The 23,217-nt window shown below is 42.0% G+C and overlaps 1 protein-coding gene across 11 annotated transcripts in view; it reads right to left on the bottom strand.

The window, feature by feature from the left end:
* Window positions 1-23,217, bottom strand: part of rapgef6 (Rap guanine nucleotide exchange factor (GEF) 6) — a 138,126-nt gene that overhangs the window by 12,832 nt on the left and 102,077 nt on the right. For 6 of the 11 annotated variants that reach the window (XM_035177908.2, XM_035177913.2, XM_035177914.2 and 3 more), the window contains 11 exons: window positions 22,974-23,082; window positions 22,621-22,864; window positions 16,478-16,635; window positions 14,285-14,299; window positions 10,441-10,681; window positions 5,898-6,065; window positions 5,577-5,792; window positions 3,989-4,200; window positions 3,357-3,480; window positions 2,134-2,157; window positions 249-469 (listed from right to left, as the gene is read on the bottom strand). In XM_035177908.2, coding sequence (XP_035033799.2) covers window positions 249-469; window positions 2,134-2,157; window positions 3,357-3,480; window positions 3,989-4,200; window positions 5,577-5,792; window positions 5,898-6,065; window positions 10,441-10,681; window positions 14,285-14,299; window positions 16,478-16,635; window positions 22,621-22,864; window positions 22,974-23,082 — 1,732 coding nt within the window. The remainder of the gene's footprint in view (window positions 1-248; window positions 470-2,133; window positions 2,158-3,356; window positions 3,481-3,988; window positions 4,201-5,576; window positions 5,793-5,897; window positions 6,066-10,440; window positions 10,682-14,284; window positions 14,300-16,477; window positions 16,636-22,620; window positions 22,865-22,973; window positions 23,083-23,217) is intronic. The other 5 variants (XM_035177911.2, XM_047343460.1, XM_035177909.2 and 2 more) reach the window with 3 other exon arrangements.

Here is a 23,217-nt window from a genome sequence, read left to right as displayed (position 1 = left end):
AAACGCTTGAATAATGCCAAACTACATTTTGGCCAAGTTTAATCCAATGCAATTCTACTTGTACTATTCAGCAACTTCTGAATTATTCTATAACAGGCAAATGTGCACACACAGCACATGTGTTAATATCCCTCTGTAAACCAAGTAGAGCTGAAGGTCAAAGTTTGTATACAGACATATATATTTAAACTATAAATGATAAACATTCATTTCACTCAGTTTGTTAGTGTTGGGTCGATGGAACTCACAGGTGCTGTAGGTCGGCTCACACTGCAGGGACATGATTTGATGCTTCTCCTCGTCCGCCTCCACCGTCATGTTGGACAGGTACTGCTTCACCTTTCTGGCCATCTGGGCGTCCTCGTACAGCTTCTTGGCATTGAGCAGCGAGCTGCGACGCACTCGCTTCTTGTGGGCGCCACCCTGCAGGTCCAGCATGTTGGAGTTGGTGCTGCCCTGACTCAGAGACCTGGCGATGAAGGAAAGAGAGCGAGGAAGAAGAGGGAGGAGGATGAGGAGAAGAAGAAATCCGAGGAAGAAACAGAAGTAGGAGAAGAAAGTAAAGGATTATAGGAAAGAGTAAAAGATGGATTTTGATGAGGGAGAAATTTAGAGAAATGGTTGATGGATGAACAGAAGATGAAATGTAGAGAAAGATATGGAGGATAGATGGAAATAAATGAAGACAGAAAACAGAAGAAATGCATATGAAAGTATAAGGACAGGAAACAAGAGGGAAGGAAAAAAGGATAAACCACAATCACTACAATCGACAATAACATAGGTACAACTGCTTCGTCATCACCTCTACTAATATCAAATCTGTACATCTGTCTCTGTGCTGAAACATAGCATGTAAAAACAGGACCGTGCAACTGGGAGGGAGGCAGTTGTTGTGCGCGTGCCATGCTACCACAGAACAGAGCATTCTGTCAGATGGAGGCAAAAAGGGTTAGGGAACAAGATGCACGAGATCTGATATGGGGAATATTATTATGATGCCAGGATGCAAACGGACAAACACGGAACCTGAGTCAAATAGCATCCGTCAACATTTTTCATGGTTTGTTTCAGTTTGGGTTCGACTGCTGCTCCATTTAGAAGCTGTTCTGGCGTTTTCAGTTATATCACATGATCCTTAGCAGCACATGAAGTTTGTCTTTTTGCAATGGAATTGTACACATTAACATGTACTTTTTGTACATTTTGGTTAAAAAGCTGAGGTTCAAAGTCCATTCACGAGCTGCTGAAGATCATTTGATATGACTGAAAGCTCCAGAGCGGCTACTTAATGGACTTCAAGGTGAGACTGCTTTCTCCCAAAGTTCAAAATGAACTTCAGCTTTTAGGCCAATTTAGTCCAGAAGTTATCAGAACGCTTCACAAATGAAGCTCACAAATCCTCCCCCTCTCTCTCTCTCTCTCTCTCTCAATCAGCTGATCCTGTGCGTTTTCAATAGTTCAATCAGATCATGATTAATCTTAACGGCATCACATAGTGGTCTAAATGCCAAAAGACTTAAATTATCACGTCACTTTCTTCCGTCTAATTAAGGTCTTTCCTCATTGAAACATGAAAATCTGAACATGTATAATTCAATGATAAACAAGCAAATTCAGTCGGCCGATAAAGATCATGCGGATATGATCAAACACTCAATAGTTACTACATAGACATGAGAGGAGCTGTTTTATAGATAAGTTCATCCTTTGTCCCTGCCTCAAGAAACGAGTCAAATTTATACATGTGTATGATTATAAACAATAAATTTGATTGATTTTCTTTCATACCGACCTGTCACCATGTAAACATGTTTGCAACCTCATGGTAAAAACAAACTTAGTATTATTTCAAGCTACTATATGACTCATAAACATACAACTTATGAACATGGACAGGGGAATGAATGGGTCAATGATGGACTTCAGTTGAATGGGCACTGCAAAGGGAAGGGTTAATCACACACAAGCATGGGGCAGACACACGCCGATATATTAACGTCGCGGAGCATGCAGAGCTTATGGTGGTGGGGGTGCAGTGGGGGGTGAGGGGGTGGGGTGCATTTTTAAAAAATTTTAAGTTTTGCTGGTCCAGACTGAAACAGCATGAAACCAGTACCAGGACAAACTTACCCTAAACTCTTCCACCTCTTCTTCCTGCAAGCAAGAGGCGTGAAGATTGAAGCGTGACTTAAATACAAGTTCAAGGGTCATGGGAGGAGGAGGGGGAGGGGGGAGGAGACAAGACTATGTAGAGGTCATGCCACCACAGACAGGAAATGATGGGCGATGGGAGGACAACCAGACGTAGGACATCTCCCCATATCAACCTGAGGAGTGTGTGTTGTGGCTTTGTGCGTCACACACTCATCAAAACAGTTTTTTACGTTGGAAAAACTTGAGCCGTATATAAAGTTTAGTTTCTTAAAGTCTAAAAAAAGCATATCTATGCTGTCTTGCAGTATGAAGAGAGTGTCTGCAGGGGGCAGTCATGCTCTGCAGCAGTGACACTGTGAGAGACGCACACACAGACAGAGTGATACAAACTACACACTGCGGTTGGCATCAATTCTACCTCTCTTCCCGGCGATCTGTGCCCTGGGTGATCGAACAGTTACATTCCAGCTGAGGAATGCAATCCAAACACCCGAGAGTCACAAATGAGACGGGAAGTGAGTAGGAATTGATCGAACCAGACCTCGAGTGTGCGCCTGATCCTGTTGGTGAAGGATCCAGGTCGGCCGGTGGAGGTGTGGTGTGGTGGTTCCCTTTTTGCCCACATTTGTAGTTTTGTCTTTGTTTTTATAACCTGGAAACTACCTTGCAATGCTGGACTTTCAACATTTATTCCTCTTTCTGAGAAGCAACCCAGTTTGTTACGGTTTGAATGATGAAAAATTGGAAGAGCCAGTTTCAAAGATGCTCAGATTTTAAAGATGATTTAACTTCAAGAGAAATAGACAATTTAACTAAATTGTTGACAGTAAATTCAGTGGAGGCTATCAATCATCTTATTAACTGTTACGTATCCTACTACGATTTTTAAAACCAAAAAATTTAAGTTTTCTTTAAAAAAAAAACCTCGTTCTCTGTATTATTTACTTCTAATCAGTGTAGTAGACATAAAGAATGAATGAAATTGTTACGAAAAACGACCCATCAACATAATTAACAACTTGTAATCACAAAAAATCGACACATAGATGCCTTAAAATTCATTACTCCAGAATTTAGAAGACCTTAAATGACATATCTTTGAAACTGGCTCCGACAGTAGAAATCACCTTTAGCAATAAAATTGTAAAACTTGAGAGGAAAAACATTTCTTTAGGCATCGTGGTATCAGAAGAACCAACCTCTGTCTGAACATGAGAGCGGGGTCCATGTTGGCAGAGGTCATCCGCACCACATGTCTGATCTCCTTGGCGATCATCCTCAACTTCTCAAAGTTCACGAGACCGTCTACATGGGAGTCGTTGCCTGGTGAGTAAAGTGTAAAGTCAGCTGTCAACACTGTAGAGGGGATAAATGATTCATATTTTGGGACATTCACAAGGTGCAGTGCCAAAATAAAAGTATTTTTCCAGACAAATTTTCAAAGTCTTTGCTCTGGTCTCTTTCCCCCAGGAGATCAAAGTGGCGTCTTTTCTTTTATTCTGAGTCACGCTGGGCCATTAAAGATTTTTCTGCACGTTGCACAATCACTTAAACTTTTCCTTACAAGTCCATAAATATATATATTTTAAGACCTTTAACGAGAAGTCAATTTTGGTCGTTTTGACAAAATGCAATATGGGGAAGTCTTTAGCAGAAGTAAACTGAGCCTGAAAGTGACCTTCTGCACAACACAGAGGAAGTGGGGAGCATCAAACTGAGCGGAATGACGTGTAAAGCATCAAAAATGGCCTCTCAGGGAAATGCAGCAACAACGCAAAAAAAGAAATGCACATAATGAAATTCAGTGCTCTCCACAAAGCCTTTGTTTTACCTTCATGTAAAAAGGTGAGGTCCTTCTTGACCACCGGGAACAGAGGGATGATTGGAGGCTGCATGCTCTGGCTGCTCAGCGTGTTGCGGTACTTGGCCATGTTCCTGGACGGGTCGAAGACATCCTGCAGGTCGCTGAACAGCTTCTCGTACTTGCTGGGCAACTTCTCCCACGAGCTCCGCAGCCGAGCCACCGGAGCCAAGTTCAGACCGCTGCGTTAGAGGGAGAAAGGAGGAGGTAGAGGGAGGTAGAGAAAAATGAGTTATGGTGTAAAAGAGGGCAGGAGGGGAACGGGAGAGGAAGAAGTGAAGAAACCGGAGAGGGAAATGAGGATAGAGGAGAAAGAAGAAAGGAGTATGATCATTCAATACAATATAAAAGACTAAATCCCAATCAAATCCCCATATTGAAATTTCTTTGATTAGTGGGAGGACCCCTTGAAGCACTTGAGACTTATTAATACAACTCATAATTATGACGAGAACACTCTCTTGAGCCACATTTCCGATCGAAAGTATGCAGAAGTCCCAGGAACGTTTTTCAAGGAACTAAAAGGTTCCTGCAGAGCATTTTTCGCCTAAAGTCCATTCTCGGTACATTAGGAAAACAAATTCAGAGAACGTTGTTTCGCAGAAATCCCTTCGTCAACCAAAGTATATTTGCATCTACGGAGACATGCGTCATTACATGTATGCCGCAGTTATACTGTTTCCAATCTCTACTCATAATCTGTACATTATCTAAGTGGGCAACTGCCCCAATAGCCCCAGACAAAGAGGGGCCCTAGTAGGCATTTAAAAAGGTGGCTTGTATTTGAACCAAATCTGAGATAATACAGCATGTGTCTGGTTTTTTGTTACATAAACAACCAGCACAGTGACAATACAGTATGTAACACAACAAATATGCATTTTATCTTATTCTGCATCTTGTACTTTTATTTTAAAAGGTTATATAAAAAAGCTTATTATGTATCATTCATGTATATTCATTGAATACTGCAAATCTCCTCATGCATAAACACATGATAAAAAAATTTAAATGTAAGAAATTGATCACGGTAAACATGATAGATGAAAAAAAACACACTGACAACCGCCTGTGCACGACACTATACTACACTAGCACATGAATACACACAGATATTGTTGGGTTGAAGTACCATCGTACCTCCGAGTTCAGCCAAACAACAAGAGGCCTGAGGAAATTAACAACAAGCTGCAAATAGCAACTGTTGCTGTGGGAGTCGGGTTTTAAATGGTGTGAGATTGCAGAGTCTCTGTGGTTTGGGCGACTCTGGGCTGATTCAGTGAGATGGCAGGAGAGGGAGGGAGGGAGGGAGGCAGAGGGGAGGAGGTGAGGATGGGTCTCTGGAGGATGTGAGGGAAAGAGGCGAGAAGCCAAAGCTCATTTGACACAAAAGCTGTCAGGGGACACGGAATAAAGACTTGCTGCCATCGCTGAACAAGAATCCTGCTTTGGTGCTACTGCTCGACTAGATGATGAAACAATGTGACACCACACAATTTAAGGAGTCAATACACACTCACAAACACTTACACACTCACACTTTCAACAGTGAGCTCACCTGATAATAGCAAACATGGAGTTAAAGTTCTTGCACTCTCTGCAGTGCAGGGCGATCTTGATGTAGTGCTTGATGGTCTTCATCCTCTTCATGGCGTTGGGCTCCTTCAGGATCTCCGTGGCGACCCAGAAGGTCTCCTGGTTGATCACCTCCTCAAACTGTTTCAGATTTCTACTGCCCACCGACGATTCCAGTTTAAATAAGTCGTCCACGTACCTGGGAGCCACGACAAAGAACGTCAGGTTTATCTCAGTTACAGCTCCGTGGCGTAGCAGTCAACATCCTGCATATTTTCAATCAAAACGCTAAACGACCACATACTCGGTGGACTCGATGTTCCTGAAGAGCTCAAAATCTCTCATGGAGAGCTGGGCAGCGACCTCCATGGTGCTGAGCTGCAGCAGAGTGATCTGACTCTCCCTGAGGAGGTCCTGGGCGTCCTCGTCCGAACACAGCGTCTCCGTCTCCATGTTGTTCTTCAGGTAGTACCTACAGGGCAGAGGACAGAGCCGGAAGAAGTTGCATCATTCTATGAGGTAAAAATATAATTTCAGTTTCTTTATTCTTTTAATAGCTCAGTTTCACAGAGACAAAAGTCTAGCGACATGAAAACCACAATACAATGCAATAAAGGCCTTTATGTTCCTATGAAGTTATTCATTAGTAAAAAATAATTTGATTAAGACTTCTTTTGGCATTTGGCAAGTGTGTGTATTGTTTGAGAAACCACTTTATTAAAAGAAATGCTGAAAATAACAAAGGAAATATTATGTCATAGCCTTTGAGTCTAAAGAATGGGAGGGGGGTGACAGTGCCCATTCAGAGATAAGCAGGATGTAAAATACATTCATATAATTTCTATGATGGTAAAATCTGTGTTTTTAGAGCTACAGAAGAGACTTTGCGCTGCAGCATCTCCGCTGATGCTTTAATACAGACTGCAGAGGCAGACGAGTGGGTGGACAGGATCCAGTTTGTCAAGCGGCTGTATCTCTCCAAAGAACTCCAGATAAATCTCCTAAATGTTCCTCTCATTCACATCTCATTTCAAATGGACACATTTTGCTTGTCCAGCTAAAGATTAGTTTGAGCAGAGGGTGAAAAATGCTTCGATTATATAGACGGATTTCCGCCATATTTCAGTTTGGTGTAAAGAGGGACGGAGCAGAGAGAGGCTCTCAGCAACAGAGGGGTAAGAAGGATGACAGGCACATGAATGAGAGGGAAAAAAGGGGCCATTTTTCTCTTTAGGTCCGATCTCCAACAGTTTTCTGACAGCGCTTCCAGCAGCAAACCATCTCTTTAACCTCATTATGTGCTTCTTTATGTTTATAAATCTAAAAACCCCACCCCCAAGTGTTGGCACGGATGTGACTTTAGATTTGCTTCTTGTTACTCTGCTGCAAGATCTGAAAAGAGCAGCAGCTAACAAGAGATGTGAGGGTGTGAGGTGAGGAAGTATATATTTAGTATCAAGCACAAGACTTAGTTCACATTAGGAAAGAGGTCTCAACTTTTATGAGAGCTCACAAGCAGAACTGAAGACCTAAAGAGCTGCATCAGGCAGATTTAAGACATTAAGATTTTCTAAGAACGTGTCGGTGCTTTAAAAATACACAGAAAGAAAATAAAAAAGACACATCTGCAAGTTGGTAGATGGGAGGAGAGAGAAGTGGTGAGGAGACGTGAGGGAGAAATAGCTGATGGGGAAGGAGACAAGGAAAGAGGAGTCGAGGTGAGACGAGAGCGAGGAAAGGCAACAGGACAAAGGGAGAAGTGAAGAGATGAGAGGAAGTTTTAGAGGAGATTAAATTAATGATGGACAAAGTGGTGCTAAGTAGATCGGGGGCCGAGGCAAAGTGACTGGAACCAAGCCATTGTAAATAGCCAGTGGTGGTTGGTGGGTGTGTGTGTGCGTTATGTGTGTGGGCTCTGGATCCCCCAGCTGCATCTGTATGTATTTTGGCAGAGTGGAGAAGCCTTGGCCGGTCCCTTGTCAGACCCCCTGTCAGTCATCTGAGGGGTGAGACCGAGGGGGAGGAGGACTGGGTGTGTGATGCAGGGAGAGAAGATGGATCTGCCTGCTTCTCCTGATAAATACAACTACTGCAAACTGGGCTGAATACATACTACATGTACATCCTGCTGACACTGCACAATGTGTAAGTGCACATACATATATATCTGTATAAATACTGCCAGTTTGACAGTGTGTAAGTAAGATAAACAAAATACACAATCTCTAAAGGCAAATACTTACTTTGCAAGAAATAACAACTACTGTAGGAGATGAAGAAAAATACAGGTATATGGATTTAAGAGTGGAGCTTGCTGCTTGCTCATAGCTCTACAGTTAATCCTGTAAAGCCCCCTGTTGTAAAATTACAACATCAGGTTTAACTCTCCACATTTAGATACATAAATTCTGTGTATGAATATGCAGAGTCTGTTGGCGAGGGAAACGATTTTGGGGCGGAAGCCTTCTGGTTTCCGTTTCTAATTTGACCGATCACGTTTGAAAAGGCTTTGGTTGCCTGGAGGTCAACAGTCCGCGTGGAGAGCAAAAGAAGCAAAAAGACACATTGAAACAAAGATTAGCCAAAATCGTCTGGAGTTGTAAACACTGTCAAAAAGTATGACTTGTGTTTTGCGTGGAGAAATGTTCAACTCGTGTTATCAAAGAAACCAGGCCTTAGACTGTGTAATGCGAACGGAAGACAGAGTCTCGGCCCAGATATTCGCTGTCGACACCGGACGCCCCCAAAGTATTGGCCATTGCCCTTCAGAGGCTAATTCGTCATCAGATGATAGCTGATGGGCTCTGAGATTGCATATTAAATGGGTCTGGTATTGGATGGTAAATCGCTGTGTCTAACACATGTTTATATATCGAAAAGAACTGTGTGGCAATTTGTTTTTTACCTCTGCAGCTCGGCCATCCATCAAACACACAAGGCGGAGTGTTAAAACGAGAGTCTTATAGTGAGTGAGTGTGTCTGTGAATGTGTGTGACTGTGTCCACGCATGTTTGAGAATACGTGCTTTAAATGCAAGTTAAATAAATGAATACATATATGGACGATGATGTAAGTGCAGTACATGCGTGTCTGAATGTATATGAATGCGTGCCTGTGTATAAGGAAGTCTGCATCTGTATCTATGCCTGTGTGTGCATGCAAGCGTGTGTATGAATTATTCCAGACGTGCCATGCTGTCTGCCGAGGCCTCCACCCCTGACAGAGGATGAAATATTTATGCTAACCTAGTTGGGGGGACTGATGAGGGACCACAGGAGGCAAGCAGAGAGGGAGACAACTGTGAAAAACTGGCGGAGGAGTCATTCTAAAGCAGACTTCATGGCTGCCGTCCAATTATCCTTCATGTCCTACTAACTTTCATCTTAAAAGAGAACGTGTCTGGCATCGCGAAGACAGTGTGATGTGCAACAAACTGGGAGACGTCGAAAAGAAAACACACACTGGCAGTGTTACGGTGCAACAAATTAAACACACACATCACTCAAAGACTAAAGGTCCAACTTAGTGATGTTGAAACTTCTGAGTTGTGTTCAGAAGAAAGTGACAACAGATGCTGTTGTTGCAGAAAACGCAAGAGGATTTTTAACATGTCATGACAGCACTTAGCCAGCATCACATGCAGCTCACTGTCAACTACAAACTGTTGTTTTTAGTTTTAAAACGGACAAACTGCAGCTTGTGTTCAGCTCACAGTAGCAATGGTAACACCAGAGAAAGTATATAAAAATGAACGTAGACTACAAGTCCAGGCTGCAGTGTCTTTGAGCTCTCGGTCAGGCTCCACCCCTGATTCTCTACTTATGGTTACTTATTTTTGTTTGTTTAAACCCAAGATGGCGCTGGTCAAAATGCCAAACTCGACGCCTCAAAACAGCAGTTCACAACCAATGGGTGACGTCACAGTGGGTTGTGAGCTGCCACTTGGGTAGCGCCACTTGATCTATGATTCCACTGAATTGGGACAGTGGTTCTGAGCAGAGCTCCTGCTCCCCGGCACCTCGAGCGCTGCAGTTTTTTCGTTTTCTTTTTTCTGAGTCATTTACTCAGGGAAATGATTTACAGCTCTGCAAAGCTACAGTGAGCGAACTAACTACATCTCAGAATAGTACCCTGTGTCCCCAGGAACACGAGCCGCTGCTCGGGAAGAATTTAATCAATATACATGCACTATACATGAACAACTTTCTTGTGGAGCTAAACTTGAACTTATATGGTCTCTGTGAATGGGGAATTGATGTGTTGTAGGAGGAAATTCTTGCATAGTACAAGGTTAGAAATCTGTTTATAGAGTAACACATGCAGTAGTTGTTTGGGTTTCCATTATTGGAAGCAACCCTAAACAATTTGAATAAGAAAAGGATCATAAATGTCATCTCTCAGGGTGCACAGTATTATGGGTCATGGTTTTGGTTTAGTCATCCAAGCATTGAACTCGCCAACAACAGTCCCCCTGTTAGCCTCTGGGGGAAACAACCAATAATTTGGGGCCTCCTGTGTTGCATGATATCCAAGGTAAAAATCTCTTTAGATACCTTTTGTAGGTGTTTAAGACCTAAAAATTGTGATTATTGTATGACTGATGTGCTTCTCTGACCAGGGAATACTGTTGCTTTCTGCTTTATTTTGGTATTTTAGTTTGTTGCCTTGGGAACAGACAGAAACACTCCAGTGTCTGACACATTTGGACTCACTTTGGAGTCCAAATAACCACTCTGTAAGGATAAGGCATGTGCATCATAGTGTATTCACACATTCTGATGAATTCTAAAGTCAACCATTGGATTAAGTACGACATTCAACAGCAGTGTAATTCCTCTGCTTCTTACCTGCCGTTGAGCTGAATCCTATCAGCCAGTTTGGAGAGCTGGTCGGGCAGGCGCCGCTGCTTGATGACTCCCTCAGGGCTAACCGATACCTCACACAGGGAGTAGGTCTCCGGGGCCGCCGGGAGGCCGAACTCATTGACGGTGTGGGTGACCACATCCTTGGCAGTCGTGTCCTTACTGATAATGATGTAGCAGCTCTGCTGGTCGGCCTTGAACACCCGAATCACCTGGTCCGGGATGTCTGAGGGTGGAAGAGAAAAAAAGAAAGAGGGGAGCTGTCAGTGACTGATTAGGGCTGGATGAGTTGACAAATGAGTTGTCTGAGGAAGACAAAACGAAAGTAATAATAAAATATAATGTAATGAAGTCTGTGACCCAATAAGAAAGTAATCTTTGGCCTGAATAATGTAACAATAATATGATTATTAAGAAATGTGGTCTGTGCCAGTGATGACAGGAAAGCTGTTTAGTTATTATTTCCATATTTAATCTTCATCAAATTACTAGGAGCTTTTATGTGACATGACTCCTCTGCTCCGTACTCTGAACAGATTGTGCTGACTACTCTCCAAAACCTCTGTGGTAAGAAACTAAATGGGAAAAAGGGACCAAGACACAGTTTCTGGTGTCATCATTGCCCAACTTTGAGATTAAAATTCAAACTATTTACATTTATCAATGACATCTTTTTTCCAGCCTAGTGGATAAATATATGCACTAAATTTCTATATCTCAAGCGTTGACTTTTGGGGGGGGGTAAAAAGATTCCCCCAGAACTTATGGAAACACAAGGAGTTCCTGTAATGGTTCCTCGTTGTGCTGGAAAGTTCCTGTGGTCGAAACGAATTAGACGTAATTTTTGTAATGGCCTCACATGATGATGCCACACATGGCTGTATTAACTATTGCCCAGAACCAAACATTCACATAAAAACACAGACTTCCACTGCGTTGAAAACAACATATTGTGGATGACAAGCCGCGATCACTGACATCACAGGTTAGTCAACCTTCACGTTAATCATGCACACAACAGTCCTTTTTACAAATGCAGTCTGATACAAAGCTTGAGCAGGAGAAGGACACATGCAGCCAGAGAGGATAAAGAAAAGTTACAGAGACAATGTGGACACAACAGGAAATGAGTCGAATGTTGTCTATTTTTAAAGTATTACTAATACTTCTATTGCTAAAGAAAATAATTAAATAAACTGTATTGTATGATATAAAAGTTAAAAGCTGAGTGCAAAAATCAATAATTCATGAAAACAACAAAACTGCATTAGTCTTGTTTCAGGTGACTGTTATATTGTTTTATTAAGGCAATAATCAAGATGCTTGAATGTTAGGGGTTATGCGTGTCTATATATATATATATATATATATATATATATATATATATATATATTATCTATGTGTATGTGTGTTAAATAATGGAAATGGTTCTCCTGAGTGAAATACTGCATTAAAGTCGTTTGTTTGTGTGTGTGTGTGTGTGTGTGTGTGTGTGTGTGTGTGTGTGTGTGTGTGTGTGTGTGTGTGTGTGTGTGTGTGTGTGTGTGTGTGTGTGTGTAAGGAAGAGGGGATGGACCATTAGTCCCCGGCCGCCGAAGAGCTTTAATACAATGAGTTATGAACACTGCACAGTGACGGGTGGGGAGGGAGTCCGACAGACCAGATGAAGCTGTCATATAGCTCAAGTGTGTGTGTGTGTGTGTGTGTGTGTGTGTGTGTGTGTGTGTGTGTGTGTGTGTGTGTGTGTGTGTGTGTGTGTGTGAGAGAGAGAGAGAGAGAGAGGGGGCTCAGGTGTATATATGGAAAATGGAGGAAGATCATGACGTAAAGGTCGTATCTCGAAAAACAATGACGTGTGTTTGATGAGCTCATTCATTAAAATCCACAAACACTTTTGAGTGTGTGTGTGTGTTAAGATGACAATGGTGGGGGACCATTATTATCGTCATTACAGCAGCAGCACAACAACAGCCATTAACTAACTGCTGAAGGCAAAGCCAATAATAATAAGGTTAGAGTAAATGCTGATAATCAATCACAAAGGCTTGTTTGAGCTGCATTTGTACTGTGTGTGTGTGTGTGTGTGTGTGTGTGTGTGTGTGTGTGTGTGTGTGTGTGTGTTTTTGGATGAGAGATCAAGGAGAGAAATGAACGGGGAAAGGTCACTGATCGTTTTAAATGCTTTAGAAATATATAAAATAACCTCCAGAAGGTAAATAATGTGGGACAGAGCCAACAAACATGCACCAAAGAAGCTGTGGCCTGCTTTCATCAGTCGCATACAGGATCGATGCCAGGTTTAATTTTAGACAGCATGACCTTGGTCAAGTATTGTGGCGGACACAGATAGAGAAGCAATGGATTCTGTCTAAAACTTCATTCCAACAACACCTCTGTTGTGAGGACTGATCTCCACTATATTGTTACCTCCGCCAGGGAGGTTATGTTTTCACCACTTTCCAATTTATTTGCTTTTCGGCAAGATTACACTAAAACTAATGAATAGCTTCCCACGAAACATGGTGGAAGGATGGGACAGAAAGAACCCATTGAATTGTGTAATGTATCAGAAGAAAAGGGTGGATGGATTTTTTGACTTTCTTGAACATTTTCATTGATTTCTCAGAAAATAATTCACTATTCATTTGAAAATCAGGCACATTTCAGTGGACTGATATTTGTGTGTCTGTTTGTGCGATTTGGTGCAGATCAAAATAAAAATCTGGATCTAATGGATTTAAAGGTGATATAGAGAAAACACTGACTTTGAATGTGCATCTTTCCTAACACGTCTTCTGCGTTGCAGCAGCAGCAGCAGCAGAGCTCGTCTTTGTTTATGTGCAGCAGGGTGGTGGTGAGGGTGGGCCGAGCGGGAGCTTAATGCTTTGTGTCTCATTAGCTGTGATTTGTGATTAGAGTGTGGGAAGCTCTCGTCTAAATAGCTGGCTATCATATCCAGAGGGGTGGGGGGAGTGTGGGGGAGTCTAATCGTGTTTAATCCTCTGGACAAGCTGCGACATGACCTGCACACTGGAGGACAATCGCTGCCCACCCACCCGGCTGAACGTCCAATCAATCATTAGCTTTAATAAGGCATCGTTCATTTTCATCAACACCATGGAGTTTGTTTTCGATGGAGTGAAGCCAGAGGATTTTTATACAGGAGGGAAAAAACATTTGCAAACTCAGCACTAAGAGACGCTACACACTTCCCACAAGCCTCCTCCTCCTCCTTCCTACTGTTCGCCAAAGCTTTCCCAGTCACTCCATCATACGGTCGGAAGACAATAATCACAAGTGAAAGCAGCCAGAGCACAGGAGGGCAGCGGATGATGGCTTCAAGTGCTCAGAGGAGAGTGATGTGGGGTAGTTCGGGGTTAAACACAAGGCCTCTGACAAATAAACACAAAAATGTAAACGCTAAGACTCATTTATGTGTATTCATGTGTGTTTTTTCGAAGATAAGAAAATAACCCATCTTCCTCTTACCATTAAAGTTGAAAGGTTTTCTAGGGTGAAGCAAATCACACCCTTGTCTAACAGGACTACTTCTACTTTTTATCACCTTCAAAAGTGAAAAGCGATCAAAATGGCCTTCTGAAACTCACACAGTGCGTTCTCAAAAGGAAAAAAGCATACAAAAGGAAGAAGCATTAACACAAATCAAGGCCAAAATCCAGAGTTTGAAGGATGCACTTCATGGACGCAGAGATGCAACACAGAGTGAGAGGGAAAAAAAACAAAATCAAAGAGGAATAAAGACATGTTAGAGGGAGGAATATTTACTGGCGTGCAATCAAACAGTGGTATTGAAGGTATTAATACTTACAGTATAGTCCCAGGGCTTGGCAAGCAGAGAGGAGAGAGAGAAACCACAGTGAATACGAGAGTGAGAGAGAGTGTGGGAGGTGCACAGGGAGAGACAGTGGTCGGAAACATCGTGACAGAAGAGAAAAAGGAGGGAAGACCGGTGGAGTTTCTACTTAATCTGTGTTCATGGGAAACCAGAGGGGAGTATGACTCATCATGTCGACATGAGAACATCTGTTTAAAATCACAGCGACAGAGACGCAATAGCAGAGCTGGTAGAGAGAGTGGAGGAAAAAAGAAACAATGACACAGAGAGGAAAAAGACCAGAGAGCAAACTGAGGATCAAAGATTTGAAAATGTTAGACAAGTAGTAGTGGTTGTTTTGCTTTTCCAGTTGTCTAGTTAGGGGTGGCTGTGGCTCAGGAGATAGAGCGGGTCGTCCACTAACATCAAGGTTGGCTGTTTGATTCCCAGCTCCTCCAGTTCAAATGCTGAAATGAGACGCTGAACCCTAAATAGCCCGTTAAGTGCTTGAATTGGTCGATAAAGACTAGAAAAAGAACTGTGTACGTAGAGTACTGGGTTTTGGTAAAGTAAAGAAGTTCTTATCTTGTATTGTGATACGATTTTTCACAGATTTCCAATGTTCTACACACCAAACAATTAATTAAAAAAAAAAAAAGATTAATCACTAATGGAAATGATAGCTCAGAATAAGATGTAGTTACGTACGAACTACATTAGAAATATAACACACGGCCACAAAATAAGAATTAAACAGATATATTCATATGTCAGATTTGATCCTAAACATCAACCTAAATGCCATCTTCATTTGGAAGCTTTCAGAAACAGTGAAAAAGAGCTAAGACCAACTCAAGATGATAAAACGTCTTGAAATGAAACTGACTTGTCACTGGCAGCCATGTTGCTCATACTCCCCAGTGTGGACAGGAGAGAGGTGATAGTGATGCTTCTGAGCTTCCTCAGGTCTGTTACTTTAATTACAGGTGGGAGTTTGAAGAGGCTGTTCTATCTTCTACTGTTTAATGTGCTTAGAGGCCAGAGCGCTGAGGGAAACTGGGGAACTTGATATAATGGTGGGTGATTAATGAGGCCCAGTTGGTGTGTGTGTGTTTTTGTTCTCTGAAAAAATAAAAATAAATAAAACACGTATGTGATGTATAGGTTTGCAAACAAGGCAAGTGTGAGTGTGTGTGTGTGTGTTGCTCAATGAAAAATAGGTGGTGGAATAAATCAGGACCATATTCACTCGCTCCGCTTTCTTTCACCTTTAGCTTTCTTGTTCTCCCCTCAATCTGTCTTTCAGTCCCATTAACACACACGAGCACACGCACACGCACACGCACAGCTCCATGTTAGTTTTAATAACTATGAGCTCAGAAAACCACTCTTGACAGGAAAGAAATAAATAAGCCCTTTAGTCCAGGAGGTTAATTCTTCTCCGACGGACACAGTTGTGCAACAGCTCTGTGCCACTTCAAAAAGAAAGACCCCAGGGTGTGTGTGTGATTGTGTTGAAGAGAGTGCACACCTATGGTGTAGACTTCCCACTGCTTGCTTTGAGTTAGTCACTGTGTGCTCCCTTGTTAGCAGAAGTCGTTTTGAGGAGTTTGATGAAAAAGCAGAGACCTGGAGTTCATGTTTGAGACAACAAAGTGCGCACTAACACTACACGTCTCACATGGCTGCTTTATGTGATTATATGACAGCTTGTCTGTCCACAGTGAACACCGGAGTCCTTGGATTTCCTCGCTCAGCGAGACTGAAGGAAGACCAGTCAAATAGGACAAACTGCGTCAGGAGAGAAGTGCTCAAGGCCATGATGGCCATGAACAACTGTCAATGGGAATAATGGAAATTTTGGTGCTATTAAACCCAAGGAACTTTCAGTCGTTTAATACACAAATATGAAAAAAGGTGTAGTACTTAGTTGACAGGAATGAGCTAGTTTATCTGAGTTTTTCTCGAGATAATGTGTTCAAATAGATTAACCAACAAACTATCAAATGCATTAAATAAGAACAATGCATATACAGAAAGTGTTAGCATCCCGAAACATCCCCTCAGGGTACAAGTGCTATTTTTGTCAATAATTTTTGAAACCCGCTGAAGACAGATAAAAACAACAAAAGAAGAAAAAGAAAGAAGATTCTCATCCTCCTCAGGGAGTCAACATGTTCTTCTCACCTGCAGGGTTGGAGAAGTCGAGGACGCTGGGGGCCGGCTGCAGCAGGTCGGGGCTGCTGGACGACAGGTTGCCGGGGATGGGCATGATGGCCACGCTGTGGCGACACTGCTTGGTGCCCACAATGCTGTCATCTTGGGAATGACCCATGCTGCCATCACTGGAGGAGATGAAGGACGAGAAGGAGAAGGTTGAGTCGGGAAAGAAAGGATGGAATTAGAGGATTTTCTCCATCATGCAAACTGCATGTTCTTAAATAAACTTTTAAGCTTATATTTTGCAGCAGTAGACATTCGGAAAAAAAGGCTGAAAATGTATTTTTCCTCCTCGTTTTATGAGTTTGAGGCACAGGTATTAGAATGAGCTTATTTCCGTTCATCTTGAGAACATATTGAAATCACAACTCATAACCCCTGTAGGAATGAAATATCAGGAGATTTAATCGAAATGTCTACTCTTGCAGAATAGCAACACCATATTTTAATATCACTATATTGGTCTTTTAATATGCAGCGGTGACACAGCTGAAATTCATCCATGAGGAGGTTTCATGAATGGCAGGATCTGATAAGGAGCATTCGCAGGTAGAGACGCACAAGTCACGCAAAGACACACACACGCGACACAATGACACTGGTATACACAAGCAGACACAACAGTGGAGCACATATACTAAGAAACAGAAAGTCCTGAGTGTTTTAGCTCATTCAGATGTTTTCCTATGACTTCTTTCTATTTGTACATCTGTTTGTCAGCTCTTGTTCTTTAGTGTGTGTGTGTGTGCGTGTGTGTCCAGCTGTTGGCCATATTAAAAGGCTAAACTGGGCTTGAGAGACTGGCGCCTTTCTACCTGGCTCCTCGGCCACACTCGGGGGAAATGCAAACATCAACCTTTATATTAATGGCCTCATTAGAATGACTGAATCTGCAAACATGTGGTGGAAATGGCAACTCTTCTGAGACCAACCCACAGAGTGATTCTGAATAGCCCTAAAGGTTATATAACACATCGGTAGCTTTTAAATATTTTAAACAAAAATTCTTAGAAGCTTAAACAGCATCTAGAATTGACTTATTATTTTGAAATTTGAAGTGACCGAATTCAAAGTATTTCAGACTGAAAATAAACTATAAACATAATAAGAACAATAGAAGGAAATAAAATAAAGCAATATGATCTGAAAGTGTATAACATCCCACCTAATTGTACCCATCTGTACCATAGATTATAAATAAAGATGGACAACACATCTCTACGCAGCAGCAATTGGGGGATGGAGCTGTGGCCGATACACAAGCTCGACCAATCACGAGTAAGTCTCAATCATGACTTCACTTTTGGGGAGCTGTCATGTCGTGCATCTTTAAGTACAGTCTATGGTCTGAACTGAAGTGTGTTCAGTAATGTGTTCCTGTAGCAAATCCCAATTAATTTTTGAGTCACCAGATGAGAGGTACTGTGCTAGGAAGGAAGAAAGAGAGGAGAGAAAACAGTGGAAAAAAGATGGAGGGAGGGTAAAAACAGAAAATGAAAGAAATCCATAATTACAAAACGTGCAGGGGGTTGAAAAATGGAAAAGATTTAGAAAGACGATGAAGGTATCACGAGCCAGATAATTCTTCACATTTGAACCATGGAGGTCAAATCAAAGCCCAAATGACAATAAGAGATATATAAGATACAGTTTTAAAGATTTATTAGTTTACTGAAAATAAACCATGACGTGTTGCATTGGAAAAGCACAAAAGCAAAGTTCTCAAGCCCTTAAGTCTTAAAGCCTGCAGGTTTTCACTTGATATTTTCTGCAACATCCCTGCAGAATACTTTAGGCTGAGTAACTCAAGAGGCTCAGAAAAATCATAAATTTAGTCGGAGAGTTTAAATGTGAAATCGAAGAGAGGCAACACGTTTAAATCTACAGATTCAGCCCTTGGGTCGTGTTGCAGAAGGCCAGCGGTGCTGGTTAGTGCGTTACTAGATGTGTGTGAGTTTCCTGCTGTGTTGTGCACATCTGCAGATGGATACTGAACCACATGGTTGGAGGACGGGGGGAGTTACACAAGAGGTCTTACCCAAACAGGCCCCTGAAGCAGCAGAGACAAAAAACGGGAGAGAGACAACATTGAAAAGAAAAAGAAAACCAAAGATAAAAAGCAGAAGTGTAGAGCTCGGCTGAAGAGTCAACTGTCAGCAGAGCCACATTGCTCGTGTGTGAGAGACAAGGCCTCTTATCGCAACACAAACACACACATGTAGGATTGACAGAAAATACAAAGTTTAGACACACTGACAAGTTTGCTGAAATAAACTTTAACATTTCACAATGCCAGCTGAGATTTATAAATAGAGCACATGACAGGAAACTGCAGGATGAGTGGGAAAATTCAACTGAACTGTCCTGAACACATTCACAAAAAATGCATAATGACGAGTCAGCAAAAAGCAGGCATTAAGATTAATGACAGTTGCTAAAGAAAATCTCATAGACTTTATGTTTATTGATTAATAGTTTGTTCAATAAAATGTCAAAAAAAGTGTATTTCAGATGTCAAACGCAGGTTTTCAAAAGCCAAAAAACTCTACACTGAAATGCCTTCTAACTTAGCTACAAAAATAAAAAAGAGCTGCTATTGTCTTTTCTACTTTTTGTCTTTAAGTCAATACCTGTAACAGAGGAATTATTTCCTGAGTAATGCTTCTTGCAGGTGGAGAAGCAGCGCAGCAGTGAGCATGGAGCAAAAACGTAAAACATCTTGTAGGGTGAACACTTAACGCAATAGTTACTGTGACGATCGATGTTTACTGCATGTAACTGTGTCACAATAGAGTAGGGAGGATGAAAATGGCATCGTGGGACATGAGGTCACTGTTTTATCATCGTCTCAGTAAATCAGAGACTTCTGAGACAAAGTGACTTCAGGCTGAGCCCCCTCTGTCTATTTCTTTGTAATCTTTGGAATGTAAATCACCTGGGTTAGTCAATATGGGATGTGTGTGTATTAGTGGATACACGGGCCTGGACAGCTTCATTTGGCAGAAAAACGACTTGTTCATTGCCAGTGTGTCCTTGTCATATAAAATCCCAGTCTGAAGTGGAGCACAATGTCAGCCAAGAACAGAGGAAAGCGGCAGCAGCAGAGAGAGAGAGTGGGGTTGTGTACCTATGGAAGCTGGGAAATGGAATCTGAATAGGATATTAAAATTGTGAACGGATAAGTGTTACCTCTGCCATGGAGGCTTTGTTTGCACCCCTGTCTTTTTGTTGGTTTGTTTGTATGTTCGTCAGCAGGATAACACAAAAGCTACTGAATGGATCTCCATGAAACTTGGTGGAAGGATGGGACGTGGGTCAAGAAGGACATTGGAATGTTTAATGAATCTGGCAAATGTATGGGAGTGAAATCTGTGTGTGCACCTTGGTGCGGCTTGATTGAATTCAAGGAGACTGTTGGTGGTGTGTGCTCTACCGAGTGCCATTCTATATTCTATAAAATATAATTTGCCTTATTTGTAATTTGCCAGGTGATGATCTGGACAAATGTGTGTGTATATGTGTTCTTACAGGTGGAGATTATTGGAAGCACGTTAATGGAGAGCTCAACCAATAAAATAAAAGTGATTAGAAGTTGGTCAGCAGAGTCATTTTTGTCCAGAAGGTAATGATCCGGCCAGCTTCACAAAGTGAGCAAAGCCATTGAACACATTGTAAGAGGCAGACTGTATTATAGTAATGATGGTCACAGCTTGCATCTTTGTGACAGCCTAGTCTTGTGAGTGTGTGTGTGTGTGTGTCGCATCCTTTAAAACGGCATGATATCTTAAATTACGCTGTCCTGAGAACAGCCTGCGCCATACACACACACACACACATCCAGTGGAAAATATTCCAACACTGCCTCCCCTCAAATCTTCCTCCCACAACAAGCACTGATGAATCCCAATTGACCCACATCACCCATCTCATCTGCAGCCCCTTTAATCAGCCATCGGTTCCTTTGAATCGCAGAGTGGTTTCACTGGTGCCAACTTGCAAAAATAAAAAGCAATGAAAGCCCTTGTTCGGTCGATAAGTAGAAGGCAGCGGAGAGCTTTTGGAAGCGGTGCACTGAGCCAGATCAATGGCCCTGTGATAGCGTAGTGCATTATGAGAACGGAGCACAATCAGTTTTCATGCAAACTGTGAGGCATTGTGGACGTAATCGCTGCAGCGCTGGAAAGCTGAGGCGGTAGAAAAGTGTAGGGACGTGAAAGTGTCATTTTGCAAGTGTGTGTGTGTGTGAGAGAGTTAACAGTGTGTGAGTTAGTCCTGTAATTGACAGGGAGAGAACAGCATCTTCGCTCTCCAGCGCTGACACAATATGGAGTTTAATGAGGCCTGGAGAGGCATGAAATGATGAAATGAAATCAAGTCTGTATCTGCACGTTCCGGCTGGAATATTGAATGTGAGCTGCCACCTGCACAATTGCTTTCCATCGCTCCAGATGCTCCCAGTACAATGGCTAGTTACGGATGACGACAACAACGGTGGCTATATGATGATTATGGCGACAATGACGATGACGCCTTTAACATTTTTATTATGTGGCTGAAAACTAACTGACAGACGATGTTGAAAGAGTGAAATAAGTGCACTGTATTGGTAGACAACCATTTGTTAGAAAGTGAAAGAATAAATGTCATATTCTCAGACATACTCTTGTGCAACCACATCTTGAAATCTTTTATCTGTTCCTGAAACCTGCTGAAAACTAACAGGGACAGTGTGTTTGCAGTCAGGGCCCTGACACTCTGGAACAATCTGCCCAAAGGAAATCTGGTCGGCTGGCACAGGACATCTTTAAGTCTCTTCTTAAGACATACTTCTATCAGAAAGCCTTTCCTAACTTTTCCAGAGATTTAAATTCTATTTCTTTTCTTTTCTGAAATATTATTTCTATTCATGTATTTTTATTGGTTTACGCTTTGGCTTGGATTTACTCACCAAATCGCTTCCATCTATAAATCTAATGATATCAAATCCACTACTTGTCTTTTTCTCCTGCTACTTTGCTGCCTTGAGAAGCACTATGTAACACGCCTTATGACAAGTGTATTATAGATAAAGATGACTATTATCATTATTATGTTTTACTGTGTGCTCCAACTTCAATAAAAAATGTAGGTAAGGATGACAGAATTGGGAAAAATTGCTAAATTTCCTACTCAGGGCTGAAATGTGCTTCTCTCTCACATTGTGAGGTAAAATAAGCAGTTTGGTTTATCGGGGAAGCTAAAGGCTTAGATTTCTGCTCACGCCGCTAATATTTCCCACCTGCAGATGGTCACAGCTTGATACAATACCGCCACAGAGAGAGCAGAGATGATCCGGCCCGGCCAACTTCCTTTAAAGTGCTTTTTCATGGAAGAGTTCTTAGATTCAGGTATGAGGTAGAGAGTGAATCCACTTGAACTCACATCTTTTAAAGCTCCCCTGTGAGAAGATCTCCCTTGTGAGATTCAATTCATGCCGCATTGCGTTTGTTGCTCATCATTTGACTATATTCAAAATGTTCTTGTAGTTTTGGCTGTTACTGCCACATCTGTGCTGTAAAATAATTCAAGACACATGTCCATCACTCTAATATGACTGTATGATTGTGTGAAGACCAAGTATTGCATTTTTATTTGCAGTCTCTCTCTCTCTCTCTCTCTCTCTGTGTTGTCTTCTCTTCTACTCGCTCTGATCACATATACACTAAAAGATCAAGTTTGAAGTGGTGACTGAGACAAGGCCCATTAAGACAAGATGTTCCCCACCAGTCACTTCCAGGCCATTTCCAAGCTGCTGCTCCGCACACAGCTATAATCCTGATTTTATAACAACAACATCGTCTGACAAAAATCACAAAACACAATGGCTGTGTTGAGATTTCAGCCACATTAAGGTGCAAATGGCCAATGGGGAAACTCCCCTTCCCAAGCCAGCCGACCAATGGTGCATCACAACTCTATCTTTCACACACAGATATTCTGGTATGAAGTGCTGGAACATGATCAGTCCAGCTAAAAAAAATACATTTAGATTGGAATATCTAACTTTTGATTCATTTCTTTAACGCTGTACGTAATGCTTCAGGCTGCAGTGTTCACATCAATCCTCTTACCTGAAAGGTTTGGGTGGCAGGATGGTGAAGCGCGTCTTCTCCAGCATCTTCCGGATCTTGTTGCGTCCTCCTGACACCGTGTTGGCCTTCATTTTCCTGGTGCTCTTGTGGTCCGTAGGGAACTCCATGTCCCCTGGAAGGTCGGGGATGGAGAAGCGGTTCCCTTTTTTCTCCTGGATCTTGGGAATATGAGGGACGCCATTCTTCTTCTCATGCACGATCCTACTGAGGAGCTCTTTGAAGACTAGAAGGATGAATGTGCAGAGAGAGGAGAAAGAGGATTGACCACCAACTCAAATGATTAGATAGGAGGTATTTGTGCAGTTCTGTGTGATTGAGAGCAAATCACTCACCAAATATGTTGGTTTTAGCCGTGAGAGAGAGGTGAGTGTTGGTTCTCAGGATGTCAACAGCTTTGGAGAAGGAGATGTTCTCAAAGTTCTGACCATTGATCTCCATGATCTGAAACAAGGAAGATGTTCATAGCAGAGTTGAATTAAAAATGTCTGAAGCACAGGGACACAGGTAGACATGGACCCTTGTAGGGATTTGTCTGGACTCTAGTTTGACTCTATGGGAACAATAACATTTCCCCCC

This window comes from Hippoglossus stenolepis, chromosome 15, assembly GCF_022539355.2.
Source record: "Hippoglossus stenolepis isolate QCI-W04-F060 chromosome 15, HSTE1.2, whole genome shotgun sequence".
NCBI classification, from domain to species: domain Eukaryota; kingdom Metazoa; phylum Chordata; class Actinopteri; order Pleuronectiformes; family Pleuronectidae; genus Hippoglossus; species Hippoglossus stenolepis.
Note: the sequence above shows the minus strand (reverse complement) of the source record. Positions and strands in the feature narration are given on the sequence as shown.